An 18590-nucleotide genomic window follows, 5' to 3' on the forward strand; every position below is an offset into this window, starting at 1 on the left:
TAGGTGCTAAAACCTTCAACTGCTTTGTAATGAAAGGTTTGTCATTTTGTGATTGAGTTGCTTAGGTGAAGTCATATATTTTATGTAAAGTACAGCCTTTCCTAGTGTTTATGGATTTTGCATCCTTTTTGCTAGAAAATTACAAACAGCATAAGCATGATATCTTAGTCACCTAAAGCTTTGAATTCTGGCTCTGTCACTTGGTAACAGCGTGATGTGAGCCTCGTTTTCTCATCTATAAAATAGGGATTATAAAACCAACCTCATGGGAGTATTCGGGGCCGAATATGTTAATGAATGAAAGGCACCAAGTGCATAGCAGAAGGTCAGTGAAAGTTCCCATCCTGCTTCCCCTTTGCACCTTTCCTTTTAAACACACATCGTATTATGTTTCACATTTGAATGTGATAGTCATTGCCGATCATATCAGCATGTGTGGTTCAAGAAGTACATTGGCCAACATTCCTTTCCACACTGTGCGCACGCGAATATTATTCTTTAACTTGGTGGCTGTTATCTGCTGAATCTTCTAGCCATCGTTGTTGTATACTCTCCACTTTCTGTGAGCATTTGTTCAAAAAGTGCCTGACCTGAGGCTGGCCAGTGTGCAGCTTTTGCAGTGTGGCCCTGTCATGTTTTGAGGGCATTTTTTCATGTCTTGAAGTACCACGGTTGGCTTGTTGGAATGTGATTGGATAGGTGCCATCAAACTATTGTTTGTCGTCAGGAAACAAGAGGGCAGCAGGCTGCCAATGCTTGCAAGGTGTGTGACAGGACTCCTAACGCTATGGAAGAGCCTGGGGTTTGTGGGCTTTGACCCAAACACATGGTCATTCTGCCTTCCTCACCCCCATCTCCTGCTCTCTCTTGAGGGCCTAGACATCCCACCTTGGAAAGAACTGCTGCTGTTGGTTTGGGTGGTGGGAGTAATCGTAGCATGTGTGACTCATGTAGGCCACGAGGAAGAAGGTCTTCATATTTGCAGTTGGTGCTGGTTGCATTTCCCAATTGTTCCAGCGCATAGTGGGTGAGCATTAAGTGAGCCGACTGGAGGAATTGTACATGAGCAGATAAAGTGACCTGTAGCATTTGTTTATATTTTTCATGTAGTTAAGTTACTTGTTTCTAGGCTTGAGAAATTTGCTCTAAAGATTAGCTTCCTAATGGAGAATCTGCCCATGCTCTGTGGATTTTTTCTTTCAAAACTGTGCCTATACTCCTAGAACCCCATAGGATCTTGGTCACATGCTAATAAGTACAGTCGTACTGCATTCTTATCTTACCCGCTTATTCTGTCTTCTGCTTTGTATGTCAGTATTTACTTATAAACTGAAACATGCAGTCCTTAGAGATGACGAATAGTACACAATCCCTTCTTTTTGAAATCTTGTCTCACTTGTGCTCTTCAATTTCTGTTTTCTTCCTTTTTGCTAAATATGACGTCTTCCTTACTCTCTGTGTACGATTTGAGGGCACTGGCAGTCATCCAAATCAGATGAGAGCTGGAGGTGAAGATTAAAAGTCCGGAGCATCCTGGTTCCTATGATTTTTGAATTTATGTATTTTTGTTCTTGTTTTTAATTTTATGTGTCCTTGCAACCCATCTCTGCATTCTTACAAATGACCTCGGGTATTGGGAGGCCCCTAGGACTTCTCATTCATCAAAGCTGCACTCTTTAACTTTACCTAGCCTCCTTTTTACATGCTACTGTGGATTCCAGAAATACAAATTGAGAAGTTCAGCGTCCATTCCCAGAGAAATTGTACAACTTCTCTCCCTCATTCCTTTGATAATGTTTAGATTTCAACCTGATTAGAATTCAGATATGTCTGGGGGCGCCTGGGTGGCTCAGTCGTTAAGTGTCTGCCTTCGGCTCAGGTCATGATCCCAGGGTTCTGGGATCAAGCCCCGCATCGGGCTCCCTGCTCAGCGGGAAGCTTGCTTTTCCCTCTCCCACTCCCACTGCTGGTATTCCCTCTCTCACTGTGTTTCTCTCTGTCGAGTGAATAAATAAAATCTTAAAAAAAAAAAAAAAAGAATTCAGATGTGTCTGTTCTCTAGAATTAATAATGGGGTGATCGTTTTGGAATTTTACAACTAAATTTGGCTTTTGCCCACAGGATCCAGACCCTCTTTTAGGTCACTGGTCGGTGATAAGCAGGAGTTCAGGTGAAATAGTCTGCCACTGTACTTTGACATCTCTTGTATATTGCCACCGTGGCTCTTTTCTGGTTGGTTGGCTTCTTTCTCCCTCCCTCCTTCCTTCTGTCCTTCAGTTTTGGACGAAAGTTTGGAAATTTGATAAGACATCAAATTATTGGATGAAAAAGTACCTGGAACCAAGGAAAATATGCTGCCACATAACCACCCCAAATTTCATGAGATAAAAAGCACCTTTTCATTCTCTAAGACATAGAAATATCCAGAAAATGTGCTTCCCTTATCCCAGGTGGCAGGCTGTGTGGATATGATGAGGTGGGGTTTGCATTTGGATCACACGGCCTGATTTCAAATCCTGCTTAAACTCTTGGACTGTTTTTTTCATCTGTTAAATAATACTTGATAAAACGGCTGTGAGGATTCAATGCGGTAACAATGAGATATAAAGCACTTAGCGCATAGTAAGATCTCAGGAACATTAACTTCATAATTATTCAGTGGATTCATAACTGAATGGCTGAATTCCATTGCTTAGCTTTGTAATGCTGTGTTTGAAGAACTTAATGTCATCACATATTACATAAAACCAAGAGAACCTTAAGACACAGACTGTATCGTCTTTAATCAGCTCGTCAAACGTATTGCTGACCTTACTCTTTATATTCGCAATTGTTCGACAAGAACCTGGTTAGTTTAATTTGGTGATTTTAGTTGGAGCTGGGCTTCTTCCTGAAGGAAGAATGGAAAATGTAGCTTCTGTTATTGTTTCATTAATATAAAACAGAAAGTGAAAAAGAAAGTGAGGGGGGTGTGTGGATAAGAAGAACCATGCTGGATTTGAAAAGCAAAATTAAAAATACATGACAATTTGACTCTTTTCTCCTCTTTAGATCTTTTAGAGAAGTCTCGAGTTGTGAAGCAACCAAGAGGTGAAAGAAACTTCCATGTGTTCTATCAGCTGCTCTCTGGTGCCTCTGAAGAGCTCCTCAGTAAGTCCCTGTGCCTGTGCTTTCATTTTTAGTGTCACAGCATTTCCCAGAGCATTCTTTTTCATGTTCTTAAAATGTTTCCCTGCCTGTGGTTGAGGTGAAGAACATGGGCTGCTTGCTTCTGTCATCCTGCCCCAGCATTTGCTTGCTGAATATCCCCGTACCTCACCGGAGGCTGGGCACAGGTCTCAGATGGCTAACTCGAAGCACTAACGAAATATTGGGGGGGGGGGGGGAGAAATCATAATTTTAAACAATAAAATGGAAGCATATAATTGTTCCACTCAGGAAGAGGAAATTAGGAGGGAGCAGGAGATGAGAACAATTGTTAAAAAAAAAAAAATTTGCTCAGTGAAAATTAAACATAGTGGGAAAACATTTGTAATTGATAAAAGAGTTAAAAATCAGACCTTTGGCTATTTTAGGGAATTCATAGAAGTCCATCAGAAGAGTATCCAATAAACTAATAGCTAATTGATGAAAGTTTTGAACAAATAGTCCAAATGAGAACTATGGAAAGTAAACAGCATTTGGGGCATCATCCTCACTAATTATCAACGAGCGTAAACTAAAACAGCACTGATGCATTCACTATACGTGTGTATTAGCAAAAGTCATGAAAAAGGACAAAGCTGGCAGAGTTGTCGGGCCCTGGTCTGCTTAGGGCGTGTGGGTGGCACTTCAAAGTGAGGACTTCTTCCTGGGGACTAGTTCGCAATCCAGAATAAGTCATGAAATGATCGGAGCCCACTGCACAGGCGCACCATTTTTTGGAATAGATCTCAATGCAGTAATTCAGAAGACTCCAAAGAACACTTCGTATGAAGACCTTTATCACTGCCCTCATGTCCAGTGGCATGGGAATCACTAGGCAGATATCTGATACGTTATAATGAAATACTGCATTGAAGATGTTTAAATTATAAAAATATGGAAGGCACTTACTACGAATAAATGTAAAAAAAAAAGCAGTTTGAAATATGTACAACAGTGGTAAAGGTAGATTTTAGAAAAATGCTGTTAATATTTGGGTATCAATTTTTGTTCTGTTGATTGAGTACCTAATACGAAAGTCATTCTATCTGGAGGTGTTAAGGAATGAGATGTTAAAGATGCATAGATTTATTGAAGTAACTTATCAACTTGTGTGCATGATTCAATAGATAAACTTACACTCGAGCGGGATTTCAGCAGATATAACTACCTGAGTTTGGACTCTGCCAAAGTTAATGGAGTGGATGACGCAGCAAATTTCAGAACTGTGAGGGTAAGCAAGCTACAGTCCTTCCATTGCTCTTCAAAACGGGTGACACTGTATTGCTCATTTGGAATTGGTAACAATTCTGTTTTCTCAGACGTCTAACTCATGCACCCTAAGGTTTTAGAATTATGCAAGAATTTCTTATATTCTTATTAAAATCATACAATATTTTAAAGGCCCATGCTTTACTAGAGCGTGCGATTTTACTGTTTATCAAAAGGACCTTTCTTATATTATCCGGACTCTTTTAATGCTGTATTTAAATCAAATATTTTCATAGCCATGGCTTAGTAGTTAATGTACAACTGTGAAAACTGTCCTAGAAAAGCATTAAATCAATACTTTTTTGAGAAAGAAATTCATGTTTTTACATATTTTTCCAAAAATCATATGTAAACCAGCATGATTGGCATTTCATGCTCATTAGAAAATGAATTATTTTACACACTATCCTAACTTCTGTGTTTATGTGGCACTTTGAAAATTACTCCTAGTAGGACATGCTATAGTAACTGTACTTTTCTGCCCACTGGGACAGCTGTGGTGGTGAGGAGGCAGGGGAGAAGGTCAGATCAGCTGAAAAGGGACCGGCCGCACATCTTCAGGGCTGAGTGAAATGACATGGGGTTCTTTTCCTGCTCTCTGTATTACTGTATATGTTAGAAATTTTCCATGACCAAAAAGTATATAATTTGTTAAAACTCTGTAAACATCCTCGTATGGGAAGCCTATTGATTTTTCGACATGATTTAAGAGTTGGGTTCAAGTCCAGTTCTGTAATGCTTTGCCTGGCAAATCATTGGCATTCAATAAAAGTTTATGACTAATGGAATGTTCCTTGTTCCCTGTAATGCCTCGGGTCAGGCACTTCACCTTTGCAAACCAGTTTTTCTCAGGTAAAATAAACCAGGGAGGTTTTATGTAGGAGGTTATAAAAAGCTTTTTGTTTGGTTTTCTTTCTAGCATCAGAACCCAGTGTAAAAAAAGATACATATGCACATGCATACACACATGGGCGTGCGCGTACACACACAAACACACACACATACACACACACACACAGAGCTGCTGCAGACGAAATGGGTTAGAACTCAAGGCTCAGCTCTCAGCCTCCTGTTCCTCCACGTTCCTCTCTGCACCCTTGCACCCCCTTGCCACAGCACGCCCACTGCCCTGGGGATGCTTGAATCGCAGCATGAAACCACTGAGCAAGTCAGAGCCCCGCACTGGTGCTACGTCAGGTCTGTTAATAGGTTTGCCTTTTGTAGAGCTTATTCTCGGAAACTTGGTCTTTTCATTGTTATTTTTTTCAGAAACGAATTGGTTATCAGATTCAGTAAATAATAATAATAATAATAATAATAAAAGAATGATAGAAAGAAAACAGCTGCTTTTCTCCCCCGCCCCCAGAACGCCATGCAGATTGTGGGTTTTATGGATCATGAAGCCGAGTCAGTCTTGGAGGTGGTGGCCGCGGTGTTGAAACTGGGGAACATCGAGTTCAAGCCCGAATCTCGAGTGAATGGTTTAGATGAAAGCAAAATCAAAGACAAAAATGGTAAGTCAGGGGAGAGTCAGCCTTGTTTAGCAAACTTGCTTTGAACTTCTGCCCAATTTTTAATCTAGAAAGTAAGACTTCTGCTTCTCACGGGTTCGAAAACACTTACCAGTGAAACTCTACAGAAACATAATTAGAGAGGAGTGTTAAGTCTTTTGAGTTATAAATTTTACACTATTCGGTTTGAATGTGATTTAGAAAGAACACCGTAAGCCTTAAAAATGATTTTTAGCAGCACCCGGGCAGTCACTGTCTGTGTCCGTCCCCCCACAGAGTTAAAGGAAATCTGTGAGTTGACCGGCATCGATCAGTCCGTTCTAGAACGAGCATTCAGCTTCCGAACGGTTGAGGCCAAGCAGGAGAAGGTTTCAACTACACTGAACGTGGCTCAGGTGGGTGAAGCATAATGCCCAGAAGTGAGTTTTTAAAAAGTCTGTGATACTCGTATTTAAGTGGAAACAAACTTTTTATTTTGCAGGCTGTTCTGTGAACTGTCAGGAGGTTGCAGGCCTCGTCCTGAGCACTGGGGGCACAGCAGCAAACTAAGCAGATAGGGATCCTTGCCTTGTGGAGCTTCATATTTTGGCAGGAGGAGGAGTCAGACAATAGGCAGCAGACCTGGTCAATAAATAAATTTATATAGCAAGCTAGCAGCAGACAAAGAGAAAAATTAGAGCAGCGTAAGGGAGACCCACAGTGCTGGGGCCAGAGGTCAGGTCTGAGTGAGCTGGCAAATGACACCAGTGGTAGGACCTGCCATATTTCAAAGGGTCATTCTGGGTGCAGGGTGGCGAGCAGAGTGTAGGGGGAGGAGGGGCACAAGCAGGTGTCTTAGTTTGGGCTGCTGTAACAGAATGCCATTGTCTGGGTGGCTTAAACAAAAAAAAACCCGTTTATTCCTCATAGTTCTGGAGGCTAGAAGTCTGAGATCAGGGGGCCAGCACGGTCGCATTCTTGGTGAGGACCATCTTCCTGGGTGACAAACAGCCACCTTTTTGCTGTATCCTCTTCACACGGCAGGGGTGGAGGAAGGGAGAATGCGTGGATGTCCTCATCCCCTCATAAGGAACACTGATCCCATCTTGGGAGCTCTACCCTCATGACCTCATCTAACTTCTAAACCTAACTATCTCCTAAAGGCTCCACCTCAAAATTCCGTCCGATTGGGGATAAGGGCTTCAACAGAGGATTTGGGGTGGGGAGGAGGGACTACACATACACTACACATACATTCAGTTCACGGAGCTGCAAGGAATTGTGTGCTAGCCTAGAAATGATGGTAGCTTCGCCAGGTCGTAGCTGTGGAGTGAGAAGTGGGTCTGGGTGTCGTTTGAAGGTAGAGCCGTGAGATGTGCTGCTGACTTGATAGGCAGTATGAGAGAAAGAGAAGAGTCAAGGGTGACCCCCGACACTTTCACCCAGGCAACTGGGAGAACAGAATTGCCCTTCACCGATTTGGAGAACACAGTGGGAGAAGCCAGTGTGTGGTCAAATGGCCAAACTGGCCTCCCTGCCTGCCTTCTTGTCTACTGTCCATCTGAAGCCAGTGAAGTCTTTCTAAGACACAAGTCTGAGTTGCGTATTTCTTCTGTCCTTTGGTTCAAGCTAAGTGGATGAAGGGATGGACGGATGGGTGCGTGTGTGGCTGTTATACCAAGGCATCTTCTGGAATCCTTTTCACTATAAACCCTTTGTTCTACGGCTTAGACATTTTCTCACCAGTCAGCGCTGATCTGGGCTGGAAGTAAAGGACTAATTCGGGACCTTTCGCACAGAGCCCTACATTATTCTCCCCCCGTAGTAGTCCAGCTGTGTTCTCCTCCTCTTTGTAAGTGGCCTTAAGCATCTGTAAGACAGTAGGCGGATTTACCTCCTCTTGACAACTCTGAACTAGTCTCTGCCACTGACCCAAGGGTGCCTGTGTGCCTGTAGCTTTCTTTCAGTGTTGGTTTTTTATTTTAGGTGAGCTGTTTTGACTGTGAAAAATACTATAACTTTGTGTATATGTAAGTTTTCTAGCTATAACTGTTGTGCGTCCTTCTTCCTAAATTATCCTATCTGTCCAGGGCAAGCTTACTAATGCGAAGTCAGATGGTGAGTGACTGACTTAATCAAGAAAAATTCATTGAGCCTGCTCAGCACAGGCCCCGTGAGCAGCGGCAGAAGGGGTGAAAGGAGACTTCATAGAGAAGACGGTTTCCGAGCCAGTCTTGAAGGGTTTAGCTGTAGAAAGAATGGGCAAAAGCGCATTTCTTCTTCTTCTTTTTTTGTTTCTTTTATTTATTTTTTATTATATTATGTTAGTCACCATACAGTATCCCTAGTTTTTGATGTAAAGTTCCATGATTCATTACTTGCATATAACACCCAGTGCAAAAGCACATTTCAGAAAGAAAACAGTGGGAAAAGGAGTCGGCGTCTGGGAGCGGGTGGGTCGGGCTCGGCTGTGGCTTTAGACTTGTGAAATGGGTTCAGAGCAACGCGGCTGGAGAGGTTAAGTGTGGAGGCGGTTCTCAAACTTGAGTGCACATGAGTACCCCCTGGAGGGCTGGCCAAACCCGGTTTGCAGGCCGTGCCTCTGGCGCGTTGGATTCAGCGCGTCTGCGGTAGGACTGAGGACTGTGCACGTCTCACATGTCCAGTGCTGCTGCCGCTGCCACTGGTCCGGGGACCACATTTTGAGAACCACCATATTGAAGGTCACACTGAGTTGAGATGTTTTGAATAGCCAGAGTGGGGATCGTTAAGTACGTGCTATTGCAAAGAGAAAACGCCTGCTGTTTAAGAAACCCCTTTAGGAGTATCCACGTATATGTGGACATATGTGGAATGTATATGTGGATATATTGTGGCGTGTTTATTGTGTGTTTTGGTCTTGCCTTTTAACCATCCTCTACGGAAGCCAGGCCCAGGTGCTTCCTACTTCATGGGCGTGAGTCGCCTTGCATCCCTGGGTTAAACTTTTCCATATTCTTTTAACCTTTGGCATAAAAGAATTTGGCTTGAGGTCCTTGATTTTTCAGCTCCTTATTCAAGTTCTTCTTTTTTTTTTTTAATGTAGGGTTTAGGTTTCTACCGATCTTATTGCCTAAAAGGTTTCTATTCTAGCGAGAAATAATTTGTTTTACTAACATTTCCTCATAACTTCCATTCTTGGGCCCCATTATCATCTTTATCGCCCGTTCCTCATTCTGCCCAAGGCATTTCAATCTTTCCTCAGATACAGCAACGGATAGTGAATGATAGACACTCAAGACAGAGCTGTCATTCAGCTTCTGCCACATCCTCTCTCCTTGGCTTCCACCGCCCCACATAATCTGACCCTACACAATTGATCTCAGTTTATTCCCTGCTGAGTTCTCTAAGTGCCATAATAATTTTTACCCAGTGCTTTTGCTCTTACTTCTCCCTTACCCACATGCCATGGCTAATTCTTCCTGCCTGTCTGAATGCTCCATGTAATTACATCTCATCCAGGAAGCCTTCCTAGATTCCATCGGCCCCCACTTCTCCCTTCTCTTAATTCCTTTTTCTCCTGCTGTTGGGCACTTGCTCTCTGATCGCTCCACTCATCTTGGTTGGATCTCCACCCTAAGGTCCCACAGGGTGGGCCACAGACTAACATCGGTCGTCTCCAAAGCACATTCCACTGAGGGTCTTTCTCAGTGAGCTTCACACAGCTGTGGAACACGTAGTCTCCTCATATTGTGCTTAGAATCCGAGATGGTCGGTCAATGAGCACACTTGGTGTCTTCCTTAGTTCTACACACCTCATTAGTGATCCTTCAGTGAGAACAAACATTTCTTCACCTTCCTTGGAGGACGTTATTGTGGAAATGAGGTGGCATGAATCTGACTCCGGGAGTCAGGCCGGGCGGATGGGCAGCTCTTGGGGCCAGGTAGAGCTCAGTGGGCATAAAAAGGTAGTTTTATTGTTGTTGTTCTGTTTCATTTTGTTTGCTTGCTTTTTAAATTTTGAATTTGAGTGCCTTCAATGTGGAATGCATCTTTCAATGCCTGCAGAGCCCACTCCTTCCCATTCACTTCTATTGAGCAGTCCTTGGAAACATTAGAGTTTGAGACTTCTGGAATAAATACGTGTTGGAAGGAAGCAAAGAAGGTTGATATATTGGCTGTGAATACACTTTAAAAAATATAAAGCAGAGCCAGAGTAAGTTGTCACTATTAGTTCAATTGCATATTGGAACGGTGGTTGGTTGGAAGCTGACAGCATACTATGAAAAAACCAGACGCCACGATGACGACATTCTGATTAAAAATAGGTGATGTTTTGAGATTATACAGTGTTTGATGTAACTGGAATTTATAAGAAGAAAGCAGAAAGGATGAAGAAAGTGTTCTATAGGCTCACAAGTGGGAAAGGAAGAGGATACTTCAGAAATCATGATACAAATACATGTCTAGACCTGTGTGCCAGGCACTGTTCTAGGCACTTGTACAGCCTATTTTAAGAAAGTAAAACCTAGAAGAAAGAAGGGTAGAGAAAAGGCATTCGTCTAAACCCAGGTCTCGTCCTCTATTTCAGCATTTACACGCATTTTCTGCAGTGGGATCATTAACCACCGTCACCCTCCAAGACAACACTGTGCGGTTGGGTTCTATTTGTTTGCCAACTTCTGGGTGGATTTTCTAGCTCTCGTTGGAGTGGCTGCCTGAGATGTAGGAAGTAAGATTTGGGATTAGCGTGGAAGTGTCAGGTGAAGGGGAAAAAAGGTGCTCTAAAGCAGCCGTACGTTGCCATCGAGGTGACTGTGTGATTGAAGTTGTTACACTTCATTTAGAAAGAAACGTGGAAAAAGAACTTCCATACAACCTAATTCTTCATAAACTAAAAATGTAATGGTTTACTTTCATAGTAATGCCCACATTTCTACTCGTAAGCAGGGAAATGCACACATGGGGCCAGAGTGTTAAAAACAGCAGCAAACCCTCCAGCTCTGCTCCCCGGAGGCTGCGGGCGCTCATCAGCATGCCTCCCCGGGAGCGCTGCATCGCACATCTCTCCTGTACGCACGGTGGGACCCACGTGACACCCCGTGTGTTTGGGGGCTCTTAGGTTCGCCCCGGCAAGCCTCCCTTTCTCCGGTGTATGCATTCAAGGTCAGGGTCCGCGAGACTATGTCTTCTGCCTGTTCTTTGTCACGTGCCTCTGAACAGCTTCAAGGAAATGAACAACCACGTGAAAGCATCTTATTTTTGTTTTATCCAGCCTGTTGTCCAACAGTATTGTGACACTAGTCGTTATGGAATTTTTGTAAATGTTGAGAAGGTTGAATGGAGGAAAAAATTTACAGATCACATCAGTCAGAACGATTTTCATGTTTTTTCTCTGAGTTTCCTTTCCTATGTGTAGGGGTTAAAAAAATAGAGTCTTCGTATAAAATGTACAGTTTCTTATTTTCATAAAACATAAGCATTTTCCATTTTATTACCTAATTTTCATAATGATCATTCTGTGATAACTGTAACTTCCCTTTCAGTGGACATTCATTTATTTATTTTACTATTCCCCGGTTGTTGGACTTCTAAATTGCCTCTGATTTTCCTCTCTTCTGTAATACAGAGAAGGATATCTTTATGGAGAAAGTGTTTGCACTATTTTGAATTAGTTTCCTGGGATGCAAAAAAGCATAATAATTGGGTATAAATGATTTGCCCAATTCTCTTAACGGTTTGATTGTTCGTCCAGAGTATAATGAAGACTGCCTCTGAAAAGAAATTTCAAATAAAAGAGCTTTAAATATTTAAAAGATACCTTTATTATTTTATTGAAATTAAGCATTGTGACAATTGTGGGTGATGAGATTTTCTTTTTTTTTTTCTTTCCTTCTTTTTTTTTTAATAGGCGTATTATGCCCGTGACGCTCTGGCTAAAAACCTCTACAGCAGGTTGTTTTCATGGTTGGTAAATCGAATCAATGAAAGCATTAAGGTACTGAATTTCAATAACCAGATAAATCAGATGTCATAAATGTTATTCAGAGTGTAAACATTAAGTTAAAGATACTTTAATTTTATACTCAGGTAATTGATTACCACTTACAAAGGTTGTTCCTTGAAAAGGATTTACCTTGCATAGGATGTTGGAATTTGTCAGGATTCTATTTACTTTGTTTTGCCATGTATGTTGTAAGAAATCTCACCCATCAGTGGTCTAATGGTCTTTGCAGAATTACTGTGAGAGCATCCCAGGTCTTGGTTGTGGTTCATCTAACTACTTGTGCGCACATGGCTGAAAAGGTCACTTGACCTCTCTAGCTAGTGATACGTTCTTCAGTAAAATGAGGGTATTAGCATAGTGCGATTTTTGAAAGGCCCTGCTTATATTGTAATATTGAATGATCTATTATTATAATAACGCATCACTAATACCATCTTTAAATAAATCACCTATTATTAAAATTTCTGGAAGATTCCATACCAATATTCTATCACATTTAAAAAAACAAAACTAAATTACAATTATTCTCCTAGTTGCGAGATGCAATTAACTTATATGTGTATAGTCCTTAGAATGCTTTTAGTGTTCTGTTTCAGACCCATATTAACCCATCAACTTTAAACTTTTTTTAAGGCACAGACCAAAGTGAGAAAGAAGGTCATGGGTGTTTTGGACATCTATGGCTTTGAAATTTTTGAGGTAAGCTTTTTTATTATCTTTATTAATGCAGGACAGTTAGAAATTAAATTGCATATTCTATAAACAACATTAAATTTCATTAATATAACTTTGAATCTACAAAAAAACCTTGCAGATGTAACAAAATGTGTGTGTGTGCGTGCGTGCGTGTGTGTGCGTGTGGAGTGCTGAGAGCCAGCATTCTGGAGACAGTGCAGTCAAAGGAAGAACTTCTTGTATCAGTATTTGACTTTTGTAATTGCAAATTCAGAATTCTCACTGTGAAATTGCCAACAAGGTATATGGACATTGTGCCTTCGTCGTTCGTTCATTCGTAAGAAAGGGAAGCAAAATGGTGCCATGATAAAGCTTGGAGCCCAGGAGCCTGGCCAGAGCTGGTCACCTCATCCCTGTTGGACTCAGGCAGAGAGGGTCTGGATTGAGTGATTTGTTTGGTCTCACCCAACTTTGATCTTTCTATAGGAGTTCTGTTGCAAAGGTGGAAAGAATTTCTGTGGAAGTTCATAATGAATTTTTTAAAAAGACTCCATGCCTATTACAGATTAGGTATTTAAACATTATATACTTAGATTAGAATTTCCTATTTATCCTCTTGCTAACTTTGGCATTTAGAAGCCATTTCGAGGACTTTTTTTCCCCCTCCCCCATTTTAAGGACCTTTAAAAGCACTAACTCCTACTTTTAGGGGTGGTGTTTTAGTTCAGTTCTGGAAAATAACAAGTAGATCAGGCTCCTCCTTTCTTTATTCTCCCCATAAGTAATGATTTGTGAATTCCTTTAAATAACCAGGCGGTGCCCAGAATGACCACCCAAAGCCTTCATCTGCTCCAAATTATCAGGTTCACAGAATAGAAAAAAATCGGCCCCTTCCCTGTAGCTAAGCCAGGCCTTTCTAGCAAATGTCTTTTTCTTACAACATTTATTTCTGTGAGAGTACCTTCTCCCTGTTTGATCACAGTCCATATTGTGTCCAGTCATTGAGGGCTAACTGTATGTAAGCACTGTGATAAGTGGCACATATATTGTCTGATTTAATTTTCACAAAAATGTCATGAAATCGCTGCAGTTATTCCTATTTTATAGGTGAGGAGGTGCGGCTCTGAAGGTCAAGTAGCTCTCCCAAGGTTACATGGCTACCAAAGGGCAAACTCAGGACCTAAACACTAGGCCTGCTTAATAAATAATGAAAGACCTCCTGTAGGGCACTTTTCTCCCCAAACTCACAGGGTCCCCAGTACCTGGAAATAAGGAGAAAACCCAAATGTGATGTTTCTGATGCCCTGTATTTCTGTGCCCTTGTCATCATTCCGAGCTGGCCAGCATGGGGAGCCCCCTGGGGTTGTTTGGTGTGCGGATGGCCGAGTGGGGGGCACCTGTGCCGTGTACTGGCTCCTGCCCCCCCCCCCCCGTCCAGCCCCTCGAAGATGCTGTTCAGCACAGTCTCCACTTGTACTGGTGCCCCTTTAGCAGACTCGGCAAAGGGAGGCCCCTGGGCTCTTGGTAATAGGGAAGAATTTGAGGTTTTTAGGAGAATTGCTTGAATATATTCAGAACTATCCTGAAATTTAAAAAAAAAAAATTTTTTTCTAAAAAAGATCCCAAACCAGAACTTTGAACCAAGACCAAATCTAACCAGTCATGTCTATAGCAGATCTTACGATGCCCCTGTAAAATCATGAGAAATTAATTGTCCTTCTCCATGCAGTAAATGGCGTTTTTTTCCAGTTTTTTGAAAGAATTAAGATTTGTCTTTCATTATAACTAGTTGTTCTCTCCATTTTCCTGCCTAAACCTTCTCAGATTAATCTTCCAAACATCTGGATTTTTAATAATGTGCTTAATTATTTATTTTATAATTAAATTTACTCAGGGGAAGTCAGAATAGAGATTTGGTTGCACACTTCTAGATACTTTTACCTGCTTTTTGATACAGAATTAGAGAGGCCTTTTTTTTTCTTTTTAATGTATTCACATTCACACCTCAAGTGCCATCCTACATTTTCCTGGATTATCAGCAAAATTAGAACACATGGAAACATCAGGAAGTCCATCATATTGAACATGAGGTAGCCAGGTAATTAGGACTTAAAAGTACCACAAGCTGAAGTATAAACTCAGGGTCTGGCTTAGGAGGAAGTATTCCGAATCCTCATCAGTGCACAAATGAAAATCTCTAGGATATTGCCTACCCAAGTGAAAAGAGACTGATAGAGTGTAGAGAGAATTCTGGCTTTGTTTTTCCATGAGACTTGACTGCAAGGCTTAAGGGTTCTGCCTTTTAGAACACCCTGGGCATCACTCTAAAAATTGGACCGTGAAGGTTCAGAGAAAAAAATTTTTAATGTTTCTAATTCTGCCTCATGACCCTGTCGACAATTCCCATGAAAACCTTTTTCAGCTGAGCTGGTAGAAACCTTTCAATCATTTTGGTCCGTCTCTAAATGGAAGAGGGAAACTGATGCGTTAAACCATGGGATGATGACACATGGATTTGACTGCAAAGCATTCCAGGGCCAGCTGCGTGAAGAGCCCTGCCTTGCTGGCTGCATGTGATCTGATGTCAGTTTGGAAAACAGATTAGTGGAACACACTGATACCAAAAATAAGAGGAAGTGAGTTAAAATGCATAGAGAAGAAAAATCTTATTATAAATCCTCCTTGAACGTAAGTCCAGTTTAGCAAAGGAAGAGAGTTCTATAATCCAGACGCTCCTAGTCCCACACAATTAAGTTTGGATGCTCTTGTAACTGCTGTCTGAGAAACATTTATAGCATCACCATAAAGTAACAAATGAAAAAATTTAATTCAAAACGAAGTTGACCCATCTAAATTGATTCAGCTTTTTTTAAAGTGCTTATCTGAGAAGTACTAAAAATGTCAGGTAGTTTCCTGGGAAAATCTAATAAATTATTAGTGTGCTGTAGACCAAAGCAGGACAGCAGGCTGGATATTTCACTCTTCATACAGTTGAGCTAGTTTCATACAGGCAAAGTTATTTTGAATCAGGGACTCTTTATTCCTCTTGCCCTTATGAACCTCATTGAAAGTGACCCATATACAGTAAGAATATGATAGGCTGGATGCAATGATTGTTCCAAATAAAAGAACCTAATAGGCGAACAAGAGTCAGTGTAACCTGGTAAGTCTGTCTCATGATATGAGATTTGTTTTCTAAATTGTTTTTTTTTTTTTTTAAGATTTTATTTATTTATTTGACAGAGATAGACACAGCCAGCGAGAGAGGGAGCACAAGCAGGGGGAGTGGGAGAGGAAGAAGCAGGCTCCCAGCAGAGGAGCCCGATGTGGGGCTCGATCCCAGAACTCCGGGATCACGCCCTGAGCCGAAGGCAGATGCTTAACGTCTGAGCCACCCAGGCGCCCCTCTAAATTGTTTTTAAAAGAAAATTGATTCTGGTTATAGGCAATACCTTCTGTTTCAGCTTTTCTCCTTTAATTTTGTTCTTCATGTGCCAGAGGAAGGAGAATTTTAAGTACATTTTAGAGTGGAAATGATGGGAAATAATATGGTTTATAATATGTATCTGTATATCATTATCCTTGCTTTTTAACTTTTTTAATCAAAGCTTATTTTAAATTATTTAACAAGAGCACTATAGTGCTGTTTTTCTTAAAATTTACCATATTTGAATATGTACTGGGAAGAAAAATGTTGTGTATTTAAAGAGTGCAAGACTTAAATATTACTTCTCTTAAAGAGCATAAGGTATCATTAGCCTCCTCTATTGCCAAGAAAATAAAGATAAATTAGTAACAGGCCAATATTTTTAATGCATCTTTCAAATCCTCTCAAGCAGAAAGTTCATAACTGATACTTAAAGAGTGTGAACTAGTTGTGAACTTCACTGGGAGTATGGTTTTCTGTTTGTTTGATGTTGACAAGGTGGACTCAAACTCAGGAATTCTTGAAAGAAGCCCTAGATTTTGAAATTTTGGTATATTACATACGTCTAAACCTAGCAAGTTCTTCCCACCCCAGTCCACACTTGGTGAACACACTGTAAAACAGCATAGAACCTAGACACCTTGCTGTGTACCTGTTTTCCCTAGAGCAGTCTGGTGTGGATGGCGATGGTTCTAGGCTTCACGTAGGGAGATTGTATGATGGAAAATTCTGGATATGCTTCTTCGACGATGCTCCCCAAAGTTTTAGTTTTATCATAATCAGTCTTTACGGATAAACATGAGTTAGACAGTGGAGACACGTTCCATGCATGGGGCATGGGTAGAACATGGGAGAGAATGAGTGGGGAGATGAGTCATTCAAGCTCCTGCCCACTTCCTCCTGAGGAGACTTTGATTCATGAGACTGACATGTGGGAGACAGCGCCTGGCGCAGGGATCGCTGGCCACCCACAGTTCTTGACACAAAAGTATCCAAATATCCAATTGCTGTGGGGCCTTTAGATTCAGGGGGTGGCTCCTAGACCCACCTGGGGAGAATGACCCACGGGGAAAACCTGGTGATATTTAGTGTCTGTACACATGAGGGCATGTTCCGGACCTATGCGAGTTGCAGCTCTACAAACTGTTACCAGGCTGTTCCTTAATTTTTTGCAAATTATAAATGTTTATACGTTATTTTTAATGATTTGCGAAGTCCCGTTTCCCAAAACATGAGGGCAATGTCAACAGCTTACACGTAGATCATGAGACGTGGGATTGCCTTCAGTTTGGCGATAATGATTGCTCTGGTGATTCGTAACATGTTTTGCAGGCTGTGAGGTGTGTTGGCAATAGATGCGGAGATATTTCTGAGGGGAAGTCAGCCGGTTTCTGCCTTGGTGATCGTGCTATTCTATTTTTGTTGTTGTTCTTTAGACAGCGGAATGAGGAGAGACACGTTTTTTCTTAGGCCGTCTCCAGAACGTTCTCTCCTTACCACATTGTTTATGTTTGATGGGAGACCTCGCAGGGACAGCACAGGGTGGGTTGCTGTGGTGAGAAAGAGGAGGTGCTTTGGATTTTGCTGGATCTCTTCACTCTTTTCATGACCTGCCAGTTGCCTTTGTCTCTGACTCTTTGGGGGGAATGTATCATTTATTTTTCCTGAGAATTTAGAATTGGAAGCATTAGATCCCGAAGCCTTGGGACTTCAAGCAACTTGTATGAAGTATTATTCGAGTCAAACTGTTTTTATCCTGTGTAGCTCACACCTAGCAGAACCGCAATTCAGATACCGCATGGAGGTACTGGGGCCTGTTTTTTGAACTGATTGGAGATGTGTCTTGATTTCAAGTTTTATGCCAATCAGAAACATAGCTTGAATGGTAAAATCTGTCATTTGCACCAATGAATAACTATCAAGAAGTATTTACTTTTAGAATCTCATTGCCAATTAAGAACTGACTGCATTTTGTGTAATCTGTCCCTTTTTGCACCAGAATGCAGTAAGTATGAACGATTTGCAGTGACAGTCTGTTGCATGCTCCTGTGTTAATGGCTTCTCCAACTGTGTGGATTTTGCAGTAAATGGCTATTGATTAACTGTGTGCGGTTATGAAATAGGGAATTCATACTGGAATTTTTAAATATTGAGGGGAAATCTAGTTTGGTTCTAACTCACCTCTTAAGTTATGTTGTAATTGTGAAGCTTTGCCTCTGATTTCTAACCTGCTTGTGTGTATTTCATAGTCCCGTTGCAAAGCCTACCTCCAGCTGTTCATAGCCGTGTAATGTGTCTAAGGACACTATTCTCCTCTTGCTTCTCCTCATTAATTACCATTTGAAGATTTAGCTTAATTTTGTTTAAATAGCTCTGTAAGCATAGACTTATCAAATAACAGAAGGGATATTAACTGTTAAATAAACCATTAAAACTTTAATTTCATTTATAAGTTTTTCATTTAGGGTAGTAGTATTATATAAGGATATATTTTACCAAAGAAAGCCAGACTTCCTTGTAGAGAAATGGCCTTATCCTGATCATATTGTAATAAGGC

The 18590-nt window shown here is 41.2% G+C and overlaps 1 protein-coding gene across 6 annotated transcripts in view; it reads left to right on the top strand.

Moving 5' to 3' along the window:
* MYO1B (myosin IB) overlaps window positions 1-18590 on the top strand; it is a 174747-nt gene that overhangs the window by 116179 nt on the left and 39978 nt on the right. For all 6 annotated transcript variants that reach the window (XM_026492296.4, XM_048214435.2, XM_048214436.2 and 3 more), the window contains exons 8-13: window positions 3052-3150; window positions 4314-4417; window positions 5822-5969; window positions 6243-6361; window positions 11836-11922; window positions 12565-12630. In XM_026492296.4, the coding sequence (XP_026348081.2) occupies window positions 3052-3150; window positions 4314-4417; window positions 5822-5969; window positions 6243-6361; window positions 11836-11922; window positions 12565-12630 (623 nt within the window). The remainder of the gene's footprint in view (window positions 1-3051; window positions 3151-4313; window positions 4418-5821; window positions 5970-6242; window positions 6362-11835; window positions 11923-12564; window positions 12631-18590) is intronic.

The sequence above is a fragment of the Ursus arctos genome, unplaced genomic scaffold, assembly GCF_023065955.2.
Source record: "Ursus arctos isolate Adak ecotype North America unplaced genomic scaffold, UrsArc2.0 scaffold_1, whole genome shotgun sequence".
NCBI classification, from domain to species: Eukaryota; Metazoa; Chordata; class Mammalia; order Carnivora; family Ursidae; genus Ursus; species Ursus arctos.